Source organism: Corvus cornix, chromosome 1A (genome assembly GCF_000738735.6).
Source record: "Corvus cornix cornix isolate S_Up_H32 chromosome 1A, ASM73873v5, whole genome shotgun sequence".
Lineage (NCBI taxonomy): Eukaryota > Metazoa > Chordata > Aves > Passeriformes > Corvidae > Corvus > Corvus cornix.
Genome location: NC_047057.1, coordinates 40,742,711 through 40,766,873, shown reverse-complemented (window position 1 = coordinate 40,766,873; position 24,163 = coordinate 40,742,711). Strand labels below are relative to the sequence as shown.

Here is a 24,163-nt window from a genome sequence, read left to right as displayed (position 1 = left end):
TTGCCAAGATGCTCATAAATAGTGACAAACTAGACTTACAATTTCGTGCTTCTCATAACTGTCATCTGGAGGACAGCTTGCACACCTTTCACTATTTTCAAACAAAGAAAATATTTAAAGTTTATTCTGTTTGGTTTGGTCATTTCCCTTTAGGATTAGCAGAAGTATAATGATACTTTTACATAATTAGAAGTAACAAAAGCAAGTTAAATTAGCTGTTCTTCTAAAAAGAGTGAGAGTGTTACTGTGGACAAAAAGTGAGGAGTCTACAAGGTACTGCATTCCCGAAGATTTTGTGTTGCATTTTTGTGAGCATTAACTTAGTTTTTTTTTTTTAAAGGAAAGTATTTTTTAAGATCTCTGTGATGTAAAAAGCCAAAAGAACTACTAAACAATTATAGATAAAAGATGTGAGCAAAATAGGAAACATTGTAGCAGATGATATTGTCATTACGTTTTGAGAAGATTGACCTGGGTAGAGTCACTTTGTGACTTTTTATGATTAAGTAGTTTGAATTTTTTACTGAAATACCAGCAGCTTGACATTAAAGTTCTGTGGTCTAATGAAAAAGCACAGCAGTTGTAGTGGACAACTGCAGAGCAAAAAGTATATAAAAACTGCTAAAGACTGAGTAGTTGTTAGAAGATAACAACTAGTACAAGAGAAATGGGAACAAAGCAAGTATTCCCTTGTACTCCAACACTTGCATATGGATTCAGAGGCTTTATTATGTAGCTTTGGATCAGTAATGTATACTCAGTGCCTTGAGTTCACTGATGACTTCAGTATCATTTTTCGAATTTGGTATTTTCAGATATAAAATTTAGTTGTACTTGAGTGTACTGAAAATGTCTTGTTTTTATTTTGCAAGTGTAATTCTTCATTGAAGCTTATTGGCTAATAATAGCCAGGTTTGTAAACAGGCACACCTGAACATACTGAAACTGAAACTAGTGACAGGAAGACTATCCTATCAGTAGGATAGACTATAAACCTACAGATAAAACATAAAACCATTTATCAGAGTTTTCCTGATAAAAGGAGTTTCTATTTTGTAGTGGTAAATAATTTCACTTAATGAAGCTTAGTATGCTGTTAACTTGTAGTATTCTGTTGCTCACTTGCCATAACTTTGAAAATTTTAGCATTTGACATTGAAAATAAGTTGATCTTCATCTGAATATCAGCTTCTTGCTTGCATTCTACTAGTAAGTGTCTAGTAAGCAATAAGAGCTGGGATCTCTCTTCAAGACAGTGGTAAACTTCACCTTGATTAAATAAGAATTAAATCAGAGACCGGACACTTAATTAAAATCTAGCACAGCAGCTGCTGAAACAAATGTGGAAAGTTAACACGTTTTTCAGGTTACATCAAGGATTGCTAGAAGAAGAAAATTCTTCTGTAGTATCAATATGGAAATGGTTATGTGACCTTGTGTTATTGCTTTTGAAAGTATTTTCCATCTCTTTAAGCACTACGAATCATGTAATTTTGGTTTTTTTTTTTGGAGCATTTGTAAGAGCTTAAATCAAAACCAGTGTCATTTTTCCACTTTTATTGATAATGTTGCCAAATGTAGTGCTTATTGTAATCTCAAGGGAGACAATTTACCAGCTATCCCATTCTGGTGCTTGATTAAATAAAAAAATTAGGAAATCAAAGCAGTGCTGTGCACAGTTTTGACAATCATGAAATCTTCATGAAATCTCTTGTATCTTTGTCACTCATTCTAGTGAAGAAGGATGAATGTTTTTTTTTTTTTCCCTTATTGAGATGAATTTTTTAATATGGAAGCCAGTGTTTAAGACCAAAATGTGCAAAAAAAAAAAAAAAAGTGACTTCACAGTTAAATAATTTTGTAAATGTAGAAGGGAGAGCTGGGGATCCTGAACTACACAGAACTGTAATATTCAGGAGGCAGCTTAGCTGGTAAATGTAGCAGACAAATGATTGTAGGATGTTGTTCGAGGCAAATTTATTATTCAAACTCAAATAAGAATGGTCCTTATCCAGTATTGTAACTGCAAGGACCCATGTTTTCATGCACAGGCAAATAAGAGACATGCTGAGATGTTTCCATAGTGATTCTTTTTTAGGATGAAGTGGTGATGTCTTAGAGTTCTTTGAAGTATGTCTAGCTTCAAGGGAAGACTTCAGCAAAATACTTGCCCAGAGATGCTGTGGTTTCATGCTGACTATGGGGCACAGAAGCCCTTTGCAGCTGTGATGCAGTTGTATAATCCAGCTGCATCCAAGCTCTATCATACTGAAACTCATAGACGCACAATTTTTCCATTATGTCCTTTTTGGGGAGAGGAACAAGATCAGAAGGAAGCTCAGCATGTTTTAATAATCAGAAGACCAGCACTTCAAGCCTAGCAGTATAGAGGTGAACTCTGCTGTCTGGCTACCCAGTGAATTACAGGGTTGTCGTGTCTAATGTAATGTGGATTAAGCACCACATTTATTTAACTCATTTAGTAGAATCTAACTGATAAATCTTGCAATTTAACGTTGATACTTCACCGTAAAACACCCACATCAGCCCAGTCTTTAAACGTGTGCTTAACTTTGCAGCCTTGTGATTAAGGTTGTGGATTGGGACACTGAAGAGCTGGGTTCAGTTCCTGCTCTAGTACAGTCATCCAGTGGGATACAGGGTAAGTCACTAGGCCCCAATTTTTTTGAGCTGTATAGGTTTGTCTCTACTCAGCTATGCCACATCTGTCTAATTAAGATCTAAGGTATCATTTACAGTAGCATTATATGATATAAAACCTGTGTACTGTTGGCTGTCAATGAATTGTATGAGCAGATTTTATGCCAAAGCCTCTCACTTGCAATGTAAATTCTATCTTGCAGAAATTTTGAGGGTAAATCAGGGCTATTTAATGGTTTCTGTGTTACGTGTTCTTAAGACAGATAGTCCCCCTCATTTTTGAATGTTCCTTAGTTTTCCCCACATTTACGTCTTTCTGTCTCTTTTCTTAATAGAAAGTAAGTCCTTTGTATTCTTTCCATTATGTGCACATAGAAGATGAACTGCAAGAGACACCAAAGTACTGAATGGGAATGTAGCTGCTACCTCAGTAAAAATAATGCTTCAGTAGACAGTGTAGTGTGCTGAAAGGGGTAGATAGACCATGATGTTTGGTTCTATGAAGGGAGTACTATGACCTCAAAACAGGTATATTTTTCAGAGCCTGACATAGGTATTGATCAAATGCTGCTCAGACAATATCATTGCATAGCCTATTATCACGTCATGAAAATAAAACATAGGAGCTACTTCATTTGATAACATAGCCTATAGACTGTGAGGTACATGAGATTAATATTCTCTGGCTGGTGCACCAGTAGTTTTTCATAGAATGGTTTGGTTTGGAAGGGACCTTAAAGATCAGCCAGTTCCAGCTGCCCTGCCATAGGCAGGGAACCTTCCACTAGACCAGGTTACTCAGAGGCCCATCCAATTGGCCTTGAACAGTTCTAGGAATGGGGAGTTCAAAACCTCCCTGGGCAACCTGTTCCAGTACCTCACCAACCTTATAGTAAAGATTTTCTTCCTAATATCTAATCTATACCTACTTTCTTTCAGCTGAAGGGCATTCCCCCTTATCCTGTCACTACATACCCTTATTAAAGATCTCCAGCTCTCTTGTAGTCCCCCTTTAGGTACTTCTATAAGGTTCTATAAGGTCTCTCCAGAACCTTCTCTTCTCCAGACTGAATAACCCAAACTTTTCCAGGTCTGTCTTTCAGTCTTGTGACCAACTTGGTGCCCCTGGACTCATTCCAGTTGGTCAACATCTTGTGTTGGGGCCCCCAGTTTTCTCAGACTTTATTTTTTTTTCCCCCTGCTAGTCTTGGAATCAAGACTGGAGTTAGTCCATGATTAATATCTTCAAAAGATCATTGTAGTGGAAGGGGATGTCCAATTAGTGTGTACTGCATGAGGAGCAAAATAGCTAGCGGACCTAAATGGGAATGAATGCTACCAGAACATCTGAGACCTCCTTCGCAGTCTAGGAAAGTTTAACTTTTCTAAAGTAAGCTGTATTCCATGAGATAAGCTGCCCACTAAGGATATGAAAATGCCAGTGTATTTTGATAGATTCCTAAAAAAGCCCTAGAAAGTTGACCCTGAATGAGGGAACTTGAAGTAGGACTTAGCTGGAGTTCAGGATAAATGCCAAATTGGTTTCTGAACTTTGCTCAGCTTCTCTCTCATCACAGAGATGAAGAGACTGATTATACAAGTTAGCAGCCCTGAACCTAAGCTTCTGAGGTCTTTAGATCTTTGCTTTGTAGCTTGCTTCGACACGTTGCAGTCTGCATCTCTCAGATGCTTTTCTGTAGCCTTACAATAGTTTCAAACAGAAGTTCTAAGTCCTTTGAGTTAGTTGTCTGGCACAGCGGTCTATATTGCAGCATAAGAGCCGCACAAAGTCAGGTGCTATGTTGCTTATTGCTGAGGCCTGCATGTTTTGTTAGATCTGGTACTAAATACTCCACAACACTGAGGAGGAAGTTAAGCTTGGAGCTTGTTAGGGCTCTTAGTATATGGATATATTTGCTTGCAATCAGACTTACTGAAATAAATGGAGATACATCCTTAAGTTAGAATTGTGTATGATCAGCTCCTGGGAGTAAGACCCTAAAAAGAGGAATTGCTTTTTATGTATATGTTTATGTAAAGGTGAAGTGACAATTGCATTTTCAAATATGCCTTGAAAAGAAGAGGGCTGGGTAGAACTACAAGATACAGATCCACAATACTCCATTTCGCTTCCACTTCATGTTTCTATTTTCTGTCTGGAACCTTGTAGCAACAGGCTGATACAGTTTCCTTGCTAGGCTAGGTAGCATCACCATTATGTACACTATGTGATCCCCTTTTTGAGCATCTGAGAAATGGAGAAATCAAGAGATATCTTCTGAAACCTCTTATGACTGAAGCTCAGAATGTTGAATACAGAATGTTTTCTATATTTCCTTTATATTCAGTCTTGCTGCTCTGTTACAAGTCAAGATGTAAGGTTTTCTAAGAAATGTTGATTCTGTTCCTGATCATTCTATATTTCTAAAAAGTTTGGTTGAATGTCCAAAATTCCAAACAAATAAATGACTAATTTCAGTAATATCTCACTTTCAGTAAGGCTTGCCTCAAACCTGTTACAGTGCTTTATAAATTAGGTGTCTCTGGGTTTTTGATATCTTACAAGACTTATGACCAAGGGTGAGGTAAAATCACTCTTGCATGTGATCAAAAAAGCTTTGCAATGAAGGACAGTAATTCAAATTTGAAACTATTAGAAGTTTTCACATGTGTTCTGTCAAGTTCTGACTATTCTTCCATTTACTCTGATTTATACTTTGTTCCCCTCCTAGGTGCCTATCTTGTGCCATACTTAATCTTGCTGCTGATAATAGGGATTCCACTCTTTTTCTTGGAGCTTGCTGTCGGGCAGAGGATCCGCCGAGGGAGTATTGGTGTGTGGAATTATATCAGCCCCAAACTTGGAGGAATTGGATTTGCAAGCTGTGTAGTAAGTTTTTAAACATTGCATCGTTTGCTTTCAGATGTTGTGATTTAGATTTCCTGTTTTGCCACAGGGAAAGGCCACTGATTTTTCGCTAGGCACCAAGGTCAGTTTACACTGTTTTTGAAGATCTTAGAACTTGAATTGATCCATTAAAAATGTTGATATATATGTGTCTGTTAAATCAGTCAACTTGCATTTTGTGATTCTTTTGAAATTAGGAACTGTGGAACAGAATAGTTTTCTGGAGGAAAAATGCCTGTAAAAGTATAGGTGTAATATGATAGGTACGGAGAAAAGTGAAAATTTAGAAAATGTCATGTACTTTAATGGGACCAATCATTCCCTTCTTCTTCTGACTTAGTTGAGTTAAACTTAGGTTCATTGTCTGATGTACAGAAACATGCAGAAGTTCAGCAGGGATTTTTTTTATTTACTTCATAAATGTAACTTTTTGGTTGCTTTTTTTTCCTTTTTATTAGGTATGCTTCTTTGTGGCCCTGTACTACAATGTCATTATTGGATGGAGCCTGTTTTACTTTTCCCAGTCTTTTCAGCATCCGTTACCATGGGACCAATGTCCTTTAGTTAAAAATGCATCTCATACCTGTAAGTCTGTGTTAACATAAGGTTCTTAAAAATCATATAAAATATGTAAAATTTGAGATTTTCAAACAAAAAGGCGGCAAAATACAATTCAAAAAGATATTTGTGTGCAAAAGTGTTCTAGGCGAAACTGGTTTTCTATCTTAATAAGATGTCATGTTATAATACTTGAAAAAATACAACAGAAGATTAATCTAAGACAAATACACTATATTTGGAAAGAAGCATCACTGTCAACAGCATTTTAAAGAGTAGTGAAATTAGGAGAATGCTATTTAGTGTGTTGCAGAAAAAACTTATTTCTTTTTTTCTGGTGTTGATACTGCCTTTTACACTTACTTGATGAAAAACAAAGGTGAAAGAGGAATATTTTTACATTTCAATTAGTAGGGTACTTCCTGGCACAAAGTTGTTGGCTTACTAAGAAAGGGGAAAATGGAAAACTGTAAATATCAGTGAAATGCAAGTGATAAAAGCACTGTTTTCTTTGTAAATTAATAGAAATGAGATAATCAGTCATTGGATTTTTGCTGTAATGAGATGATCTCTTATGGACATATTTTATAGCAGCATGAAAAGTGCCTTATCCTTTGGATTTGTTTATCTTGTAACAGTATGCATTTTGCATTATTATTGCTATTGAAATGTGTATTATTTCTTTTTTTAATTTCCTTTTTTTTCCAGATTCTAAATTTTCTTTCATTATCTTTTGTGGGTTTATTTGCCACTTGAATAAAGAACAACCAGGGACATTTGAAAAGTTGTACCTTATCACAGTGTCTTTTCCAGAGTTGCTTGCTTCAGTTATTATACAGAAATAGTCAGTACTTTTGAATGTTGACACAGTCAAATGTATTGTATTTCATAAGGTATTGTCCATTAATCAAGCAACAGTGATTGTTTATGTACTCTTATCCTGCCTAAATAAGACACAGTGTGTCTGCCCAGCTTCAGCAGAAGCCATTTGAACGAAGTTTAAAAAAAGAAAATGTTTATATTTGATAATATCTTAACATTTTAATAGATTATTTCAGTGAAGATCTGGCATCTGTGCTAGGTTTCTTAGAAATAGCATATTTTTCCATTTTTTTCCATTAATTATCTTGATTCAGGGCCTAGCTTACATATGTAGTTGATTGTCAGGTATAAATAATTTATAAAGAACTTAAGTAAATATTTTCTCTGAAGGAATCTTTCTATTTATGTGTTATATGTCTAGGTAATTTCTTAAACTCTTTGGTAACATGAGTATAACAGAATTACAGTATAATCAAAAGAATCATTTCTGGAATATACATAGCAACTTTCATTAAACGTATCTCTGTAGGAACCATTTATTTCCTTTTCTCATAACTTTGGTATCATTACGCTATTATTTTATTGTTTATAATAGTAATTAAGTCTCTTTTTATTTCAGTGTCATATCAAAGTGGACACAATCGACAATTTGTTTTACATTTGTCTTCAAATTTGTGTTCATTGCAGAGATGGTTTTCATAGTGTGCAATTCATGGTATCACATGCAGATAATGCAGTCTTATGTGTGATAAATGGAATGTATGTCTTCATTTAAGCCTGCCTACTATTTAGTTCTAAAGTGAGAAATAAATTCTGCCTTGGAGCAGGATTAACCATAATGCTGAGGAATACATTATCCCAAAAGGGTGTTTTAAAAGATATAGCCAGAAGCTTTCACTGATAGCAGTCACTTTTGCTTTTAGACAATGTCTTAAGACTATTTTTTGAGTTTAGTTTCTTAATAAATGGTGATGGCACAATTAGAAATATTTAGAAGTGGTAGAACACTGCAGTGAAATATCTCTCCTGAACCCATTCTTTACTTGCTAACATCTCTTTGACAGTTGTGGAGCCAGAGTGTGAAAAAAGTTCTGCAACCACTTATTACTGGTACAGAGAAGCACTGAATATTTCCAGCTCTCTGTCAGAGAGTGGGGGTTTAAATTGGAAGATGACTATCTGCTTGCTGGCTGCCTGGGTCATGGTATGCTTAGCCATGATCAAAGGCATTCAGTCTTCAGGCAAAGTGAGTATACTATTTACCTGCATGACATTGTTTTACTTTGAAGCATTTCAGGACATTTCTCTTCACCAAACCCTCTGTTTACATTCATGAAATCTGTAGGAGCAGGTTAAGTGCTGTGACTCACCTCTGTATTTGTATTATCTCAAGCAGAGGAATGTTAGTAGTTAAGCATTAAAATTTTAGCAATTTTATTGGAAATGGTGCTAATTTAGTGGGAATTGAGATCGGAAGAATCATTTTACTTCTCATCAGCATAATTGTTGCATGTAACTGTTCCTCAGCTTTATTGTGCAGCATAAGTCTGTGTGTTTTGAGTGTTTAAGGAAATAGGTTTCCATGTGTACTCACAGTATGACTGCAGTGCACCTGCATATGCATGCTTCTGTCTTTAACATAGCTGCTTTCCAGGTTTCTGGATTGTTTCTTTTGACTAATCACTTACCATCCCTTTGCATCTGAGTACTGTTGTCTTCTTTCCTTTGCATGCAGCCAGCTGGATTAGCTGGTGAAAGATTTGCTAGATCTGTTGATCTCAGTGGGATTTTCAGAGGAAAAATAATTCGTTCTAATAACAAAATTCTTTGCTATTAAAAAGTTTGGCACTGACATGGCAATTTCTGTGACATCCTTAGAGCATTTCAGTTAAAGAAAAAAGTATCAAGTTTAACTAGTGAATCATTTTACTAAACTTTATAGAATAAATTTTCTTTTCAGTGATGGGTAATGAAAGATCAGGTTTGATTACTATTTTTTGTTGTTTTGACAGTAAGCATTACCTATTGATTGAATTCATTGATTATGTACTTTCTATTGATTCTTGTCCCCTTTCCTTCTGAAGACAAAATGAGTTACTATTCATGCTGCATACCTTTGCCATACCCAGCCAAAGTGCTTTTGTAAAGAGAGGCATTTCTGCCACAGTTTACTTCTGTCTTTGTTGTCATCTCATTGAAATCATACTGAATTTCCCTGGAAGTCTGGTGGTTCTTTATCAGTTAATGATAAGTACATCAGGCAGTTGTATTGTTTTTGTACAGTACAGAATTTAATTTCTTCTGCAATCATGTGATTTTGCTTTCTTCTGCAGAGACACGGGGAATGGGAAGTGTTCTGCATATTTCTTAGGACATATGATTATCAATTCAGTCATATATCCAAAGGATACTGAGTAGTGAATGAAGCTATTGAATGGAAAGTCCATGTTAAATGTCACGTTACATTTTTTCTTACCTTCTTATATTTCAGATCATGTATTTTAGTTCCCTTTTTCCATATGTGGTACTTTTATGCTTTCTGATCAGAGGACTGCTCCTTAATGGGTCAGTGGATGGAATTCGTCACATGTTCACCCCTAAGGTATGTACTTAATTTGTTTGCAGAGTGTTAAAGTTTCAGTGGCAATTTGGCCATTTATGAATGTTCTCATTTAAACTTATTGTCTTCATAGAACATTTGGCTGCTTTTCTGTTGCTTAAATTGCAAAATTGTTCTTTACCTCAGTGGCACAATAACAAGCCCTAAAGTCCAAAGGCTCTAGGTGTTCCAAGGGTCTGTAGAGTTACCTCCCTTAGGTGAGGGTTCCCAGAGTTTTACACCTCTAGAAAGCTGAGCAACTGAGAGTGCAATTTAGAGGATTCAGGATGTTCAGAGAGCTCTAAATACTGAAAATAGAAGTGAATCTTCAATCTTGCCATTTCCTAATACTGAAATTTCTAGTTCTGGGATGTCAGTGCCTCACTTTGAACTGTCATGGCATAAATAATTATCTTGTCCCTTTTGAAAAAGAAGATTCTTTTTCTTCCCTTCTAGAAATAAACTAAAGCTGTTTACATAGTAGCCCGAAGTACAGGAGACCTGTGTTTAATAGTAAAGTAGTGTAAGCACTCTCCACTCAGCTTTCCTTATCCATTTTCTTATGATGTGACAAGATAGCAGAAGTTCTGAGCATACATTTTTTGCTGCCAGTGTTTTTACCAGCAATGCGCCTTACACAGCTTTAGATTTTCTAACTACGGAGGTGCTAAGGGATGTTATGAATCATTGTTTAGCTTGAAGGTCTAAATTCTACCCACACCTATCTCGAATGCTCACAGCTACATCTGTACTATAGGAACAGCATGTTTGAATAGTCAGAGCCATACTCAGGACTGTATAATGCTGGGCTTCATATTGTATTGTGAAATTGACTTTCCAGCAAGTCCCCTTCATAATACAGTTAAGAAGAACAGGACCATTATTTCAAAAATTGAAGCTAAATAATAAAATAATCAAAATCAATGCACATAGTGGCTAATGCCAGATGACAGGGTGTTGTCAGTTGTTTTGATTCCAGGTGTTTTGAGTCTGGAGAGCTGTCATCCTATAAAAATGACCTTTTTCAGCTCTCACATTGATGCAGTCATGTTCCACTTCACTCACTGTCACTGCTTTAGAGAGTAGTGCTTGTGCAGGAACTTGCAGGCTGCTCAGGCAAATTTGGGAAACCCGAGAAAGAGAGAAATGTAGTCCCTACTAACAAGAGAAAGTCTAAAGCAGAGGTGAAATACAGACCTCTATAAGATATAATTTGGTTTCTCGACCGCAGTGTTAATACTTTCTTTGACTGGAGAAGTACCACTAGCTACTGAGGGAAAATAAATAGAAAAACTCCCCTTGGATACCAACACCTCTTCAGTACTCACTACTTCATCTGAGTTAGACTTAAAATAAATTGCAGCTGATGCTTACTGTACAGTTATGTTATACTTAATTATACAATTGTTTCAACTGTTCAGATAAATGATATCAAACAAAAAATTGTTCTTAATTTATTCTGCCAGTTTCCAGTTCTGTATCAAAATTTAAGGTGTGATTTAAATTTGAAGTTAGGAGACCTGTATGTCACATGTATTATATGTGAATATAAACCTTAAAAAGTATTTCCATTATCATTTTTTGTACTTGAGCACTAACTTGGACTGTAGGTTCATATGAGACTACCTGAAGAAATTTAGACTACCCCACCTGTTGTTTCGTTTGCTCCACTGTGCTAGCACTTTATATGGGCAGCCATATATAAGCTATAAAAAGGAATGCTAAACCAATCTAGCATGAAAATTATTCAGGTAGATAGATGTGAGAGGGGAGGGAAAAACATCTTTTCAGCCCAATTAGCTGAGCAAATGACTACATTTGGAGCACAGATGATCTCAGCAAATTGCCGTAAGAGTTATGCCAGCATGGGAGAGGACTAGCACACATTGGTGCAGGTAGGAGAGTGCAGGACTAATGTAGAAGGGGAGTATTTCTCTGTTTGGCATGGTTGTTGAACAAAGCAGAGATTCTAAATAAGAAACTTTATGGAAAACCTAAAGAAAGGTATATGAAAAGCCCACTTAAATCAACTACTGCAATTAAAGTATAGGATTATATGAAGCTGAAGTACAGAGATACCTAGCAGCAAATCAATTGCAAGTTTATTTTGGAAGTCTGGGCCATGTGTATTGACGAACGCATTGCTTTTGATGGTACCAAATGATACATTGTAGAAAGTGAGAAGTGTTTTGATATTTCAAGCATTTATGGATTTGGTACAGTTAAGAATGTTCCTCGATCTCCCTCTGGTGGGAAAGCTGTGGCATGACCATGTGATACAGAGGTTGACCGGCGTGCAATAGCTACTTGTGCATTGTAATTATAATCAAAATTGTGAGTCAGGAATAAATTTATTGTCATAAACACCTTTGCTTTTCCCAATTACATTGTATTTCAGCTATATATTAGTGAATAAAGAAGCTATCTGCTACTTATCTGTAATAAATATTCTACCTTCATGGGAAACTGACATTTTATTCAAAATGTTATAACAATGGCAGATTTATTTCTTCTCAGCGTAAGACAGTCAGTCTAATAATGCTTGCATCTTTGCTGATGCTTTTTTGTTTTAATTTTATGAATAAACCTAGGGCTTAAAAAAAATAAAAATTACATTCTTTAATGGAGGCCCTGAATCAGCTTCAGAAAATCTAATGTTTAAATTTGACATGTACTTCCTTACTTCTTTTTTGTGATTCAGTATCTAGAAGAATTTGAGCTAGACAGATGATGACTCATAACTTTGTAACAAAGTTTTTTTTTTGAAGGCGCAATACAGTTCAATTTTTTGATAAAAGGCATAGCTGCCCCTGAAATACAAGACCTATTTAACATAGGCTTAAGTTCAAGGCATCTGACTTTAGAGATTTGATTCATGGACTATACAGCTTGTGGTGGCCAGCGTTCATATCATATATGTCATTTTGCTTTACATATTTGCATGTAATAGAATTCCATATAAGCATGTATATCTCATGTTCACCTTTTTTGTTTGTTTTAAAAGTAACAACAAAGCAGCTTTAATCATACTCATTGCATTTATTAAGAGGGTTGGTCAATCTAAAAGACATCTTAAGTCTAACAGAAGTCAGTACATATACTGTAAATAAAAGATAGTTAATACTGTAAAAAAAAAAAGTTCTCTTATTTCTCAGCATAACTAGCTACTATTTCAGTTACATAGCTCCAGTAGTGTCTTATTGTTGGGAACATACTGTATAGCAAGCATGTTTCTCTTTGATGTTTAGATAATATAAAATACATAGAAATTCTGGCCCATAAGTTTGCCAACTTCAGGTGTCGTATTCAGCTTTCATTTTATCATAATGAAAATACATTTGTGGTGGAGTATTAGGGTTTTATGATGTAGGGTTTTTTCTGTTGTTTTTTCATATAATAGAAATGCAATTTATAGCTGACATATATTATATCTAATTTCAAACAGCTTGAAATAATGCTGGAGCCCAAGGTCTGGAGAGAAGCTGCTACTCAGGTGTTCTTTGCCTTAGGGCTTGGATTTGGTGGAGTCATTGCCTTTTCAAGCTACAACAAGAGAGACAACAACTGCCATTTTGATGCTGTACTGGTGTCCTTCATCAATTTTTTCACTTCTGTGCTGGCAACTTTGGTGGTGTTTGCAGTGCTGGGCTTCAAAGCTAATATCATAAATGAAAAATGTGTTATCCAGTACGAATATCTGTTTATTTTTTTAAATTATTTTTATGCTTTATTTTATTTCTGAGCTAACACAGATCACTGACTTTGATCTCTCTGTTTTATTGTGTTTTACAGAAATTCAGAGAAGATTTTAAAACTTTTGAAAATGGGCAATCTCAGCCAGGATATGATCCCACATCATATCAATTTCTCAAGCATTACAGCAGAAGATTATAATTTAGTTTATGACATTATACAGAAAGTTAAAGAAGAAGAGTTTGATTCTCTTGGTCTGAAATCTTGTCAAATAGAAGATGAACTTGACAAGGTAATGTCATTCAGTCTTGAATACAGAGATTATGAACAGATGGGTATTTGTAAGCCTGAAACAAGTTGTACTGTGAAGTGTACCTGTGTACACAGAGTATCAGTGCAGCATACCTGTGAGCCGTGCACCTATAAAGACCTGGATGAAAACATGGTTGCATTCCAGCTCACTTGAGGACTTTTGGGTCTGGTGTCTTAACATAGTCTTCACTGATTTATAATATATTTTGATCATTATATCACTCTTCTCAGGAGGTGATAAGTTTTTAAAGCTCTGTTTTTTAGAAGAATTGAGCATGATGGTTTTTCCAAAGACTAAACAGAGGTGTTACCTATTCATTATCTCAGATTGCAATATATTCTAATGCTAAGATACAATTATTAGATAAAAATACTACTTTGCTGAAAGTAAAAAATTATTCTTTACTTATTAGGTAGTTGTTTAATGAGTATCATCCTGTTTTGAAATGTTACAGTAAATGAAATATATAGCAGAAATTATAGCTTTAGGGAGTCAATTGTAGATTGAAACACTGACTTCTATATAGTTGCACCAGGATCTGAAGATAAAATATAAAATTGGTGACTTAGACTTCAAAAGTTTCTACACTATTCCCACTGTTTAAATTTGAAACAAAAGTATAGAAATTAAATCCTGTGTATGCTTACTGGAGAAAACAGAGTATATTTTGTACTAGTCCTGTATAGTAGCTCTCATGCAAAATTATCAGTGAAAGAGAGAAGGAAGTTCTGATTGGACATGAGAGGAAAATTTTTCGTAATGAGAGCAATCAGCCATTGGACTAATCTCTCTGTGGAATGGATGGTTTCCACAACACTGGACACTTAAGATTCAGCTGTACAGGGTGCTAGGCCATCATTCTAGACTGGTTTTGCCAAGAAAGTTTGGACCAGATGATCCTTGAGACACCTTCAAACCTAGTAATCTGTGATTATGTGAAAGAATTGTGTTAATGTCAATCAGCTAATAAATTCTCATGTTTCAGTAAATCGTATTAATTGGAAGAATTGCATATTAGATAGCAACTTCCCACTCTGCCTTCAAGATGTAATCAGTGACACTGCATGAACACGAAGTCAGACTTGTCAGGCTGTCACACTACCAAAAAAAATTAAAAACAAATTCATGAATAATGACAGAATGTTTTTTTCTCATTGACAGGCAGTTCAAGGAACTGGTTTAGCTTTTATTGCATTTACAGAAGCAATGACCCACTTCCCTGCTTCTCCCTTCTGGTCAGTTATGTTCTTTCTCATGTTAGTAAATTTGGGACTTGGAAGTATGTTTGGAACCATAGAAGGCATTATCACACCCATTGTTGATACCTTCAAAGTCAGGAAAGAAATTCTTACTGGTGAGTTACACAAACTTTCTTTTCTCCATAGAGCAGTAAGCTGAATTTTTTTTGACAGTATGAATTCTTTTTTTTATTTCTTTTTCTTTTTTTTGACATGAAAGTTTACAGAGTATTTTACAGAGCAGTAAATCACTGCATTCCAGACTGTACTTCTATGCACAGGCACATTAATATCTGCCAGTAAAACCTTTTCCGGAATGTTATAGTAGCATAAACACTCTAAAACTTAAATTTTAATGGAGGACTAATTTCTGTTACAAGTTTCTGTATGGTCAGTCCTTTTGGGCTCTTCTGGAATACTTTCTATTCCAGCCTGTGTCACACATCGGAGAAACAAAGGAAAAGGAAAGAATGAAAATACATTGCAAATTACTACAAATTATTCTTAAGTAGGCCAAACGAAATCCTAATTTATGATGAAATTTTTATTATGCTAAAATCCATACAGTTACTCTCTAGAGAAACATATTTTTCCCTGTTAAATGTTTATAAAGTCTTAAACAAGATGTCTAGTTGTTTTATTTGGGGTTTTTTTATTACTTAAATGCCCAAAGTTAATTGAGGTATGGCATGTTTATGTAGTTCTGACTTGTAGGGATTTCTCTTTTTTATATAAAACACCAGCAAAAGTGTGAAAGTTAGGTTTCTGAAAACCTTCAGGACAGCTGCAAAGGACATGATGTGTTATGCACAAATTCAGATTTCATATTAATGCCTGTGAAAAGTGGGATAGAAAATAAAAAAAACATTAAAAAGGTGCTTTAATATTATCTAATTCTATGAAGGAAATAATGAACTCTGTGAGAGAAACAATAATGCATTTTATAAGAGTTAACCCCTAATGCAGCAGAGCACTTCTTTTTTTCCCAACTGCTTTCCTTACCTTTCTTAGATAATATTTGAATATAATATTAGAATATACCTTTTTTAGTAATATTTGATTGACTAAAAAAATCAAATTCTTCAGAAAGATAAATCAGCTGATTTTTTGGAAGTCCTGAATTGGTGGTCTTTTGGGGTTTTTTTTTTTATAATAAGGTATTAAATTATTGCTGCAAGAGTTAGAAATTAGCTGTTCTTCCTAAGTATGTATGCAAATACCATGATACATAGTCATTACACAGGAGTAATGGAGCATTTTACAGTAATTCCTTGTTACTCTGTTTGACCAAAAAAAAATTAAGATAAAGGAATATTCAAGAACTGCCTTTCTCTTGTAATTTTTTAAAGTGGTATGCATGCATGATTTTAGCTAAAGTCAGTTGTACTCAAAAGATTAAAAACACCTTATCAAGTTGTATAATTAACTTACAGGAATGAAATATCTGGATCATTTTTCATGCAGTATTGGCGGCATTTAACAAGAATTATGGCTGCAATAGGTTTTGTGCTTACAGGACAAAAATTTCCTACATTTACAATTTAGAATTGTAAGCACTTTTGCAACTCTTTGGTTCCAGTTAACTCCCTTTTGAGTTCAGGGGAACCAGCTCAAATAGTTAGTTATTTTGTGTTCAACAACATTGTGCAGAGAGGTGTAAAGTTCAGACAGTCATTCCAGTAACAGTTCCCACAAGGTTCAAAAAAGTGATAAGTCTTCTACCACAGTATTTGTAACAGTGTCATTGTCTTACTTTCAGTGCTATAATCAGCAATAATTGATTATCTTGGATTCATCCAATGGGTGTATTCTATAAAGATATTTTATATTTTGACCCAGGTAATTTTCACCTAATTTTGGAGTACTTAGGTGCATCCTTAGCCTAAGTTCCCTGTGAGAAAAAAAAAAGGGCACTTTAACTGGAAGAATCAGTCTTACTGATGCTTAGCCTAAAATTGATTTCACAATTTATTGAAAATTGACTTAATTTATGTCTACTTAAGCATTAAGTCCTGTTACTGACAAATTTAGTTGGAGAAAATTATATTGAGATCCATTACACAGGATCAACCTTTCCGGAAATACATTTTGGGTTGTTCCTAAAGAAGGGACAGAAATGTTGCTTAATGTACAAATACATTTAGACAGATCCTAATAGGATTTCATGCAGGGAATTATGTTTTAGGGGAAGTCTATGAAACTTCTTCATTTTATTTTTTTCCCTTTGTTTTCACTTCTAAGTTCTGTTCACTTCTGAATTCCAAATAGTGAACTGGTGACCAGTTAACATGATGTATGATGTTTTCCCCACCAGTTGATTTTACCCTTGCATTCACATTACATTTATTATTACAGAAATAGTCACTTGATTAATCTCTGCTGCTTAATCAGGACTGCTGTAATATGGAAATTCTAGTAATTCTAATTTCATAACTTTTCCATTTTGTAGGAAAGAGGTGGGATTCCTAATATTCTTAGAATTGAGACCACCTAAAAAGTAAAATGTTATCGATGTTACTTATATGAAATAATGCGTTAGTTCCTCTTTGTCTGGGAACTTTGTTGTAGTTATTGCTCACATTGCTGTCCTTTATTCCAGTCATCTGCTGCTTGGTAGCATTTTTTATTGGCCTGATCTTTGTGCAGCGCTCTGGAAATTATTTTGTGACGATGTTTGATGACTACTCAGCTACTCTGCCCCTGCTTATCGTGGTCATTTTGGAGAATGTTGCAGTCATACGAATTTATGGAATAGACAAGTAAGTGAAGGAAATGTATCTCCCTGTCCTTATCAACACTATTCATTACAATAATTATTACTGTTTTAATTATCCTGTATGAAGCATGCTCAATATACACAGAAATACAAGTAAGTAGAAAGCGTGTCAATCTGGTCAAGAATCTAGTCTGTTACTAGGAGCAGGATTGGAGCAAGATACACTACATCAGGACAGTGTACTGAAACCCAGAGAATGAGTATAACAGGTCCAAAAAGAGGAGAATACTGTAAAAGAAACAAAATTAGAGAATTAGAAAGGAGAATGGATATGAAAGTATAGGGAATTTGTAGCAACAAAGACATAAAGATTTCAAGAATAACCACGGTCTAATCAGCAGATGAGTGTGAGTATTTCAATGCAGTGTTCTAGGCAGGCTGAGAAAGGAACAAAGCAAACTCTAATGGAAGTAAAAAGAAAAAATTTCTATTTATGAACTAAATTTAGTTTGGGGTGTTGTAGCAATTGTTCTTTGCATCAGTTGTGAGAGGAGATGATAGCAAAACAGGGTCAAAGCTTATTTGGAATTGACAGTTGACAATGACGTAAAGTGACGTATTGGTGATGGGTGAAGAGGAGTGGCTATAAGTCCCTCTTGCTTTTTTCCTTTTTTTTTTTTTTTTTTGTTTAATTCATTTTATAACCAAAATCAGCAGAATGTGTTCAGTAAACGAGATCAGTATGTGCCACACTTAAGGAGTAGAAGAGTTTGGATCAAAAATAACTCATGCCCTCTGCAGGTCAAACAGAGCCTGCTGTACTAACATGCTGAAGTAGTTAAAGCATCTGTGATTCCTTTGCATGGAGAAAAAGTGTGACATAGAATGGGTGTGGTTTCAATTGACTTTTCACTTGTTTGATCTGAGTAATCAGCCAATCCTTTGTCACAATGAAACAAAACTATAAGAAGAAAATTTAGTTTTATAGTTTCCAGACATTGTTTTTGGTCTGTGCAGGTAGTGCTTGGCCTACTTGCTCATTAAGAGAGAATTCCAACTTGGACCACATATATAATCCTACAATTGATCACTTAGATATAAAAACACCATGTAGATTATTTTACACATGCAACCAAAAGATAAAACAGATGACCTGGTTATAAGGTTGGTGATGTCCGAGCTCCACTGTGAATGGAGGTAGTCATGCCAAACGTTAGCAGCTTCCTGTGAGGAAGTTGATGTTTAGGCATAGCTGAAATATTGTAATCCTTTACTTACGATTCACAGTGCAGGGCATTCATGTTTTCAGAAGGGATTCTGACAGGATACAGTGAAAAGTTAACAGCTAAAGTTCTCATTCGTAATGACCACCCAAGTACTCCCTCTGGAGTACTCCTGATATTTCTTCTGATGTATGTTTCTCCAGAATATCCTTCAGGAACCTAGCAATTCAGTTTGCAAAAACTGTCAGGATCAACAGCCTCAGGTTGCCATTGGCTGTGATAGTACCAAGGGTTCCTTGTAGATGAAATTCCATATAAATGTCTTATTAGATAAAAAGTCTTTGATAAGATAATAGTAAACCAAAGCATAGCATCCAAAGGGATAAAAAAAAGGTAACGTGGGAATCTCTGTAGCCAAGAAGGAAAATCTCCTCCTCTGGGATCAGTGCTATAAGGCACTTGAGCCTAAAGGAGACTTTTAGAAGAGGATTAGTAGGATGGAGACAATGGAAGACTTTGAAGTAAAGATAAGATTCATGTTCAACTGGAAGAAGAACTGGAGATCTCAGAAAGAAAACGCTATCTATAGAGGGCACAATCCATTTGTAAATCCAGCTTCTTTTTTAATGATGTGTTTTATTTCACTGTCAGCAAACAATAGAATGCCTCAAGCGGTGCAGTTATTTTTTTTTTTTCTGAGAGTTTACATGGCAGAAGCTTCACATGTGTAACTGCTTTGAAAATGCACTTACTGGTCTAAGAGCTTTTTTGAGATGCACACTTCAAAAGGGAGTGGGACCACAAGGGAGTTAAAACAATCATTGCTTGTGCACACTCCAAAAGAATTATTTCTGAAAGCATTCTGTGTTTCTACTGGCTCTGGAACTTCATCATGAGAACAAAAATAGGAGTTTTGTTCATGTCATAACTTAAAATTTTGAGGAACAAGGAGGCAGTTTTATAGCTTGGCGAAGTTTCATTTCAGCAGCTTATATGATGCAAACCATAGCTTATGCATAAAGTTGGTTTTTTAGACTGCAGCACATGTGTGGGTTCAAAATTAATATTGCACAATCTGTAAGATGTGCTGGTAAACAACATCTTCAGCACAGTCCAGCAAGCAGCTTACTAAGTCACTGCACTGTGCAGCGATTCCTTTTGTTCATCTGGTCTGAGCTAGTAGTATGAACTCTATTTTTCAGCCCATCAGTAGCTTAAAGTACAACTATTTCTATATATGCATTTTTCCAGTGTGTTGATTCCCTCAAGTTAGGTGCTGTCGACTATAGTGCTGAAAATCTCAGTGTGTGCATTAACAATAACCTTTTAATCCCTTCACAGATTTATGGAGGACCTGAAGGATATGCTGGGTTTTTCTCCAAGCCAGTATTACTACTACATGTGGAAGTATGTTTCACCATTTGTATTGACATGTTTGCTGGTAGCTAGCATTGTCCAAATGGGATTAAGTCCTCCTGGTTACAATGCTTGGATTGAAGATACGGTATGTATATAGTATGTATGTGTATATGTAGGGTTTGTATGTATATATAATACCATCATCATCATAGTGATCATATCTGAAGCATTTGAGACGTACATGAACAGACAAAAAAATCTCAATTAGAAATTAAAATCAGTATAAATAATGACATGGTTGCTTTTATCTCAGGTTGCTTTGACGTAAAACCAACAATTTTTTAATTTTAGAGTAGTTCTGCTTTAAAATATAATTGATTGACACAAACCTTTATGCCTTGGGTGACTTTTAGTTTGTTGATGTATGATGAAGAAACTCTTAATGTTGGGAGAGGTTGTTTATGTTCATGAAGTCTTATTTTACTGAAGAAAACAGGTGATAACCGCATAAGTCATTTCAGATATCACATCAGACTTTTCATGTGGAATTAAATATTGAAATTTAGCTATGTCATAATTTTTTTCACTTTTGGAACACATATCCCAGTGTAGGTAGCAGCTGTATTAACACCTGCCTCTGGTAAGAACTTGTCAGGCTGAGCAGCAAGGCAGTTCTGAGCATTGGCTTCAAAGAGATTCAGTCAAGGTAAATTGGAAGAGTTCTGCTAATTGTAGGCTCATCAGCCCTCAGCTGTTTCTGTGGGCTTTTTATGCAAAATGGAGAGAGAGAAAATGTCAGAGAAATTAATCTCGGGAAACTTGTCCAAATTCGCCAGGGGTGAAGTCACAACAAAGACAGGTAAAGGGTAAATACAGGTGGTTGGCTTTCCTATAGGTAGACAGTATGCCTGCCTCTATCCAGACAGCTACATGATTCTCAGAAAAATGCTCTTGTTACATATGATTCTTGCCCTCAAAAATTAGAAGGAGAAATACCTTAGAATACCAAACACGCCATTCCTTTCCACATAAAAAATTAGGTGAGCGGAGCCTGTTGGCCAGTGATGCATGGATGCCGTAGAGGTGTGGGGTGTAGTCAGTGCCCCAGTAAATGCATTATAGTTTACATGAAGTTTATGCAAAGTGCAATAACTGAGATGGTCCCTGTCTAGACCACCTGTTAGCCTACAGAACAAGGGCTAATTTTCCAGGCATAGTTACAGATACCATTGCACACTTGTCTGTTCTGGACATCCTTGGATCTATGGTCATCCATGGATCAGGGCACAACTACAGAGAAATGTAACAAAGCCTAAAGTGAAAATCTTGATTTGTGTGCTGCTAAAATGCTCTGAACATCTCAGAAACTGTTCAGTGGTGTTTTAGTCCTGCTCACTGGCAGAAAGATAGCAATCCTACATCTCCATGACTTCAAATTTGAGATCTGTAGTGGTGCCCACAGTGTGGGTGCAGGGTGACAAAAAGGTGAGTATATGCTTGAAAACCACAGACCTCAGTGAAGACTGCAGGTTTTTCTTATTTTTCTGGTAAAGATGTATTAATAGTTTTTCTGTTGTGTTTCTCAGGCAATGGAAGAGTTCCACAGCTATCCAACATGGGCAATGATCGTCTGTATATCTTTGATGGTGTTGGCCCTACTGCCAGTCCCAATAGTCTTCATGGTGCGCCGTTGCAACCTTATCGATGACAGTTCTGGTAGTTTGGCATCTGTATCCTACAAAAGAGGTCGGATAATAAAGGAACCTGTTAATCTGGAGGGAGATAATACAAGTCTGATTCACGGGAAGAGTCCAAGTGAAGTGCCGTCTCCAAATTTTGGCAAAAACATATATCGAAAACAGTCTGGATCACCGACTCTGGACACTGCTCCAAATGGACGTTATGGTATTGGGTACCTGATGGCAGATATGCCTGACATGCCAGAGTCTGATTTGTAACTACAGGGAAAAAAAGTGCTGTTTGTTTCTCTCACTGATCACAGCCCTGCTATGAGAAGTGCTCAGCTTCACTTACTAGGGTGCGATCTCAGGTGCTTCATAGTGACAGTCTTTAAAAAGTTACGACTGTACGTACTGGTTGAGAAAACTCCCTTTGGATTAATTCTCTTGAGTTTTTATTTGCACTGAAGGAAATGCATTCGAATTCAATGGCAGTCTACATCTGCCAGCACAGCCAAGAATTTGATTTTTTAATTAATTTCTCAATTCAAAGCTTTCTATTTCTGGAGCACAGGTCTCACTCAAATGATAAAATATTTCTGAGGTTATATCACTGAAAATCCTTTTTTTTCTGCTGAATTTCAGGTTGACTCCCAAGTCTTAGTGGTGAGCTCAGTAGTAGTTCACTAAACCCATGTTTATGTAAACACCTGTATTATACCTTATGTAGATATGCTGTACTTATTTTATTAGCACTGATAATTACTTAGGCTATTAGCTGAGTAAAAAACAAACCTGCAAACTATTTTCTTATGTAATAGCTGTATAGAGCAATAGTATTAGAAAATCAAGGAGTAGACTTATAGGAAGGCGATCAAAGATGCCCTGTTCACTGGGGACTGCATAAACTGTGGCTGTACATTTTGTGTAAAATACTTGCTTTTTCAGTGTGAAAACAATGTTAGAGTGAGTCACTCCAAGAATCTTAAGGATTGTGCAGATTCTGCATTTTTTTCTATGCTGTGTGCCTAAAAAAGACCTTGATATTTATTGTGGTTACAAGATTACATATATATTATATTTATATAATATACTTGTAATGTAAATATGTATATTATTCTGTATGTAATAGTTTCAAAAGCTGAAGCAAGATGGCTTTTTTAATTAGTCTCCTTCAGTTTTGCTTCTGTTTTATGCAGATAATTTTTTTCAGTCAGTAACTGTTAAGAACTGTATGGCATTACATTTTAACCTACAAATAAAGAGATTGATAAGGTATTTCTCTGTGATATCCTAATACACTTATTATAACACAGCCTGCTTTTTCCTCATCTGGACTATCTGAAAGAATGACATTTACCAGATGAATACAGATGCTAAAAGAACTTGAAAACAAAAAATCAGTCATCTTAATAAACTATTAGACAGGGCCATTTACTGTGAATACAGGGGCTGATGTAGCACTGTAAACTGTCAGGATACTCTGGAAGCTGGTATGTGATCTACTCCTTACCTTAAAGTGTTTTAAAATTAGGCATAAATTCTGACTTTGCTACCCCTAATAAGCAAGGAGCAGAACCCACTTACATTGTCCCAGCATCAAAGAACCAGATTAATTCATCAATGCAGGTCTCTGAAGCTCAAGAGTCTGTGTCAAGAGTACAGTTTTGAGCATGTCAGTGTGGAAAAGCTATGTCAGATAAATGGAAAGGCGCAAAATTTTAAACCAAAGCACTTAAGCAACTTGATAAAATTCCTTATGGATAACTCTTTTGTCACAGGAGAATAATCCCAGATAATTTCTACTTCTGAGAGCTTTTGAAATAATTTCCATGGTCTGAAAGTTGAACTAGTAGCATTAGTTGGCAAAAAGCTATATTTAATTATCAAGCTTATTTTACATGTGTTAGAAATTGTACACATAAAAAAGCATGTAAAGCAGTCCTCTACAGTGCACATGTTCAAACATATGGGGTAGAGCTGGCATAATTTAAGCAGGTTTTTCTTTGATGTATTGGTGATATTAGCATGTATGTAATGGATCACCATTAGAGACAGAGCAAGCATGTACAAAATATTGCTGCTGTGGCAGAGCAGCAGCAAACTTCCACCATCATCCCACATCAGGCTTCTAAAATGACTGTTCGGGGTAGTTGCCATGCATCCCTCTGTGCCCAGTCTACAGAGTTCTGTTCTTATGGGTGAGTTTCCTGTACTTGCAGGTGCTTTCCTTGCATAGACCCTAGTTTTCAACGTGAAGTTATGGTCAAATGTTTGCTTCTACAGAAGAGCTCTTAAAATGAATGTGAGCAAGATCTTACTATTACAGTGCAATAGCTACTTCTGTTTAATGTATCACAAAGGGGACTAATGCCACTTTAGCAGAGTGCTGAA

At 35.8% G+C, this 24,163-nt stretch overlaps 1 protein-coding gene across 3 annotated transcripts in view; it reads left to right on the top strand.

Annotated features, from left to right (window-relative positions):
• SLC6A15 (solute carrier family 6 member 15) overlaps positions 1-23,047 on the top strand; it is a 37,451-nt gene extending 14,404 nt beyond the window's left edge. For 2 of the 3 annotated variants that reach the window (XM_039571058.1, XM_010413756.4), the window contains exons 3-12: positions 5,394-5,551; positions 6,028-6,154; positions 8,014-8,195; positions 9,441-9,551; positions 12,994-13,235; positions 13,341-13,533; positions 14,716-14,908; positions 17,392-17,551; positions 20,073-20,235; positions 21,677-22,112. In XM_039571058.1, coding sequence (XP_039426992.1) covers positions 5,394-5,551; positions 6,028-6,154; positions 8,014-8,195; positions 9,441-9,551; positions 12,994-13,235; positions 13,341-13,533; positions 14,716-14,908; positions 17,392-17,551; positions 20,073-20,235; positions 21,677-22,048 — 1,901 coding nt within the window. In that variant the 3' untranslated portion in view covers positions 22,049-22,112. Of the gene's footprint in view, positions 1-5,393; positions 5,552-6,027; positions 6,155-8,013; positions 8,196-9,440; positions 9,552-12,993; positions 13,236-13,340; positions 13,534-14,715; positions 14,909-17,391; positions 17,552-20,072; positions 20,236-21,676 lie in introns of all 3 variants that reach the window. The other variant, XM_039571057.1, reaches the window with a different exon arrangement.
• The last annotated feature ends 1,116 nt before the right edge of the window (positions 23,048-24,163 follow it).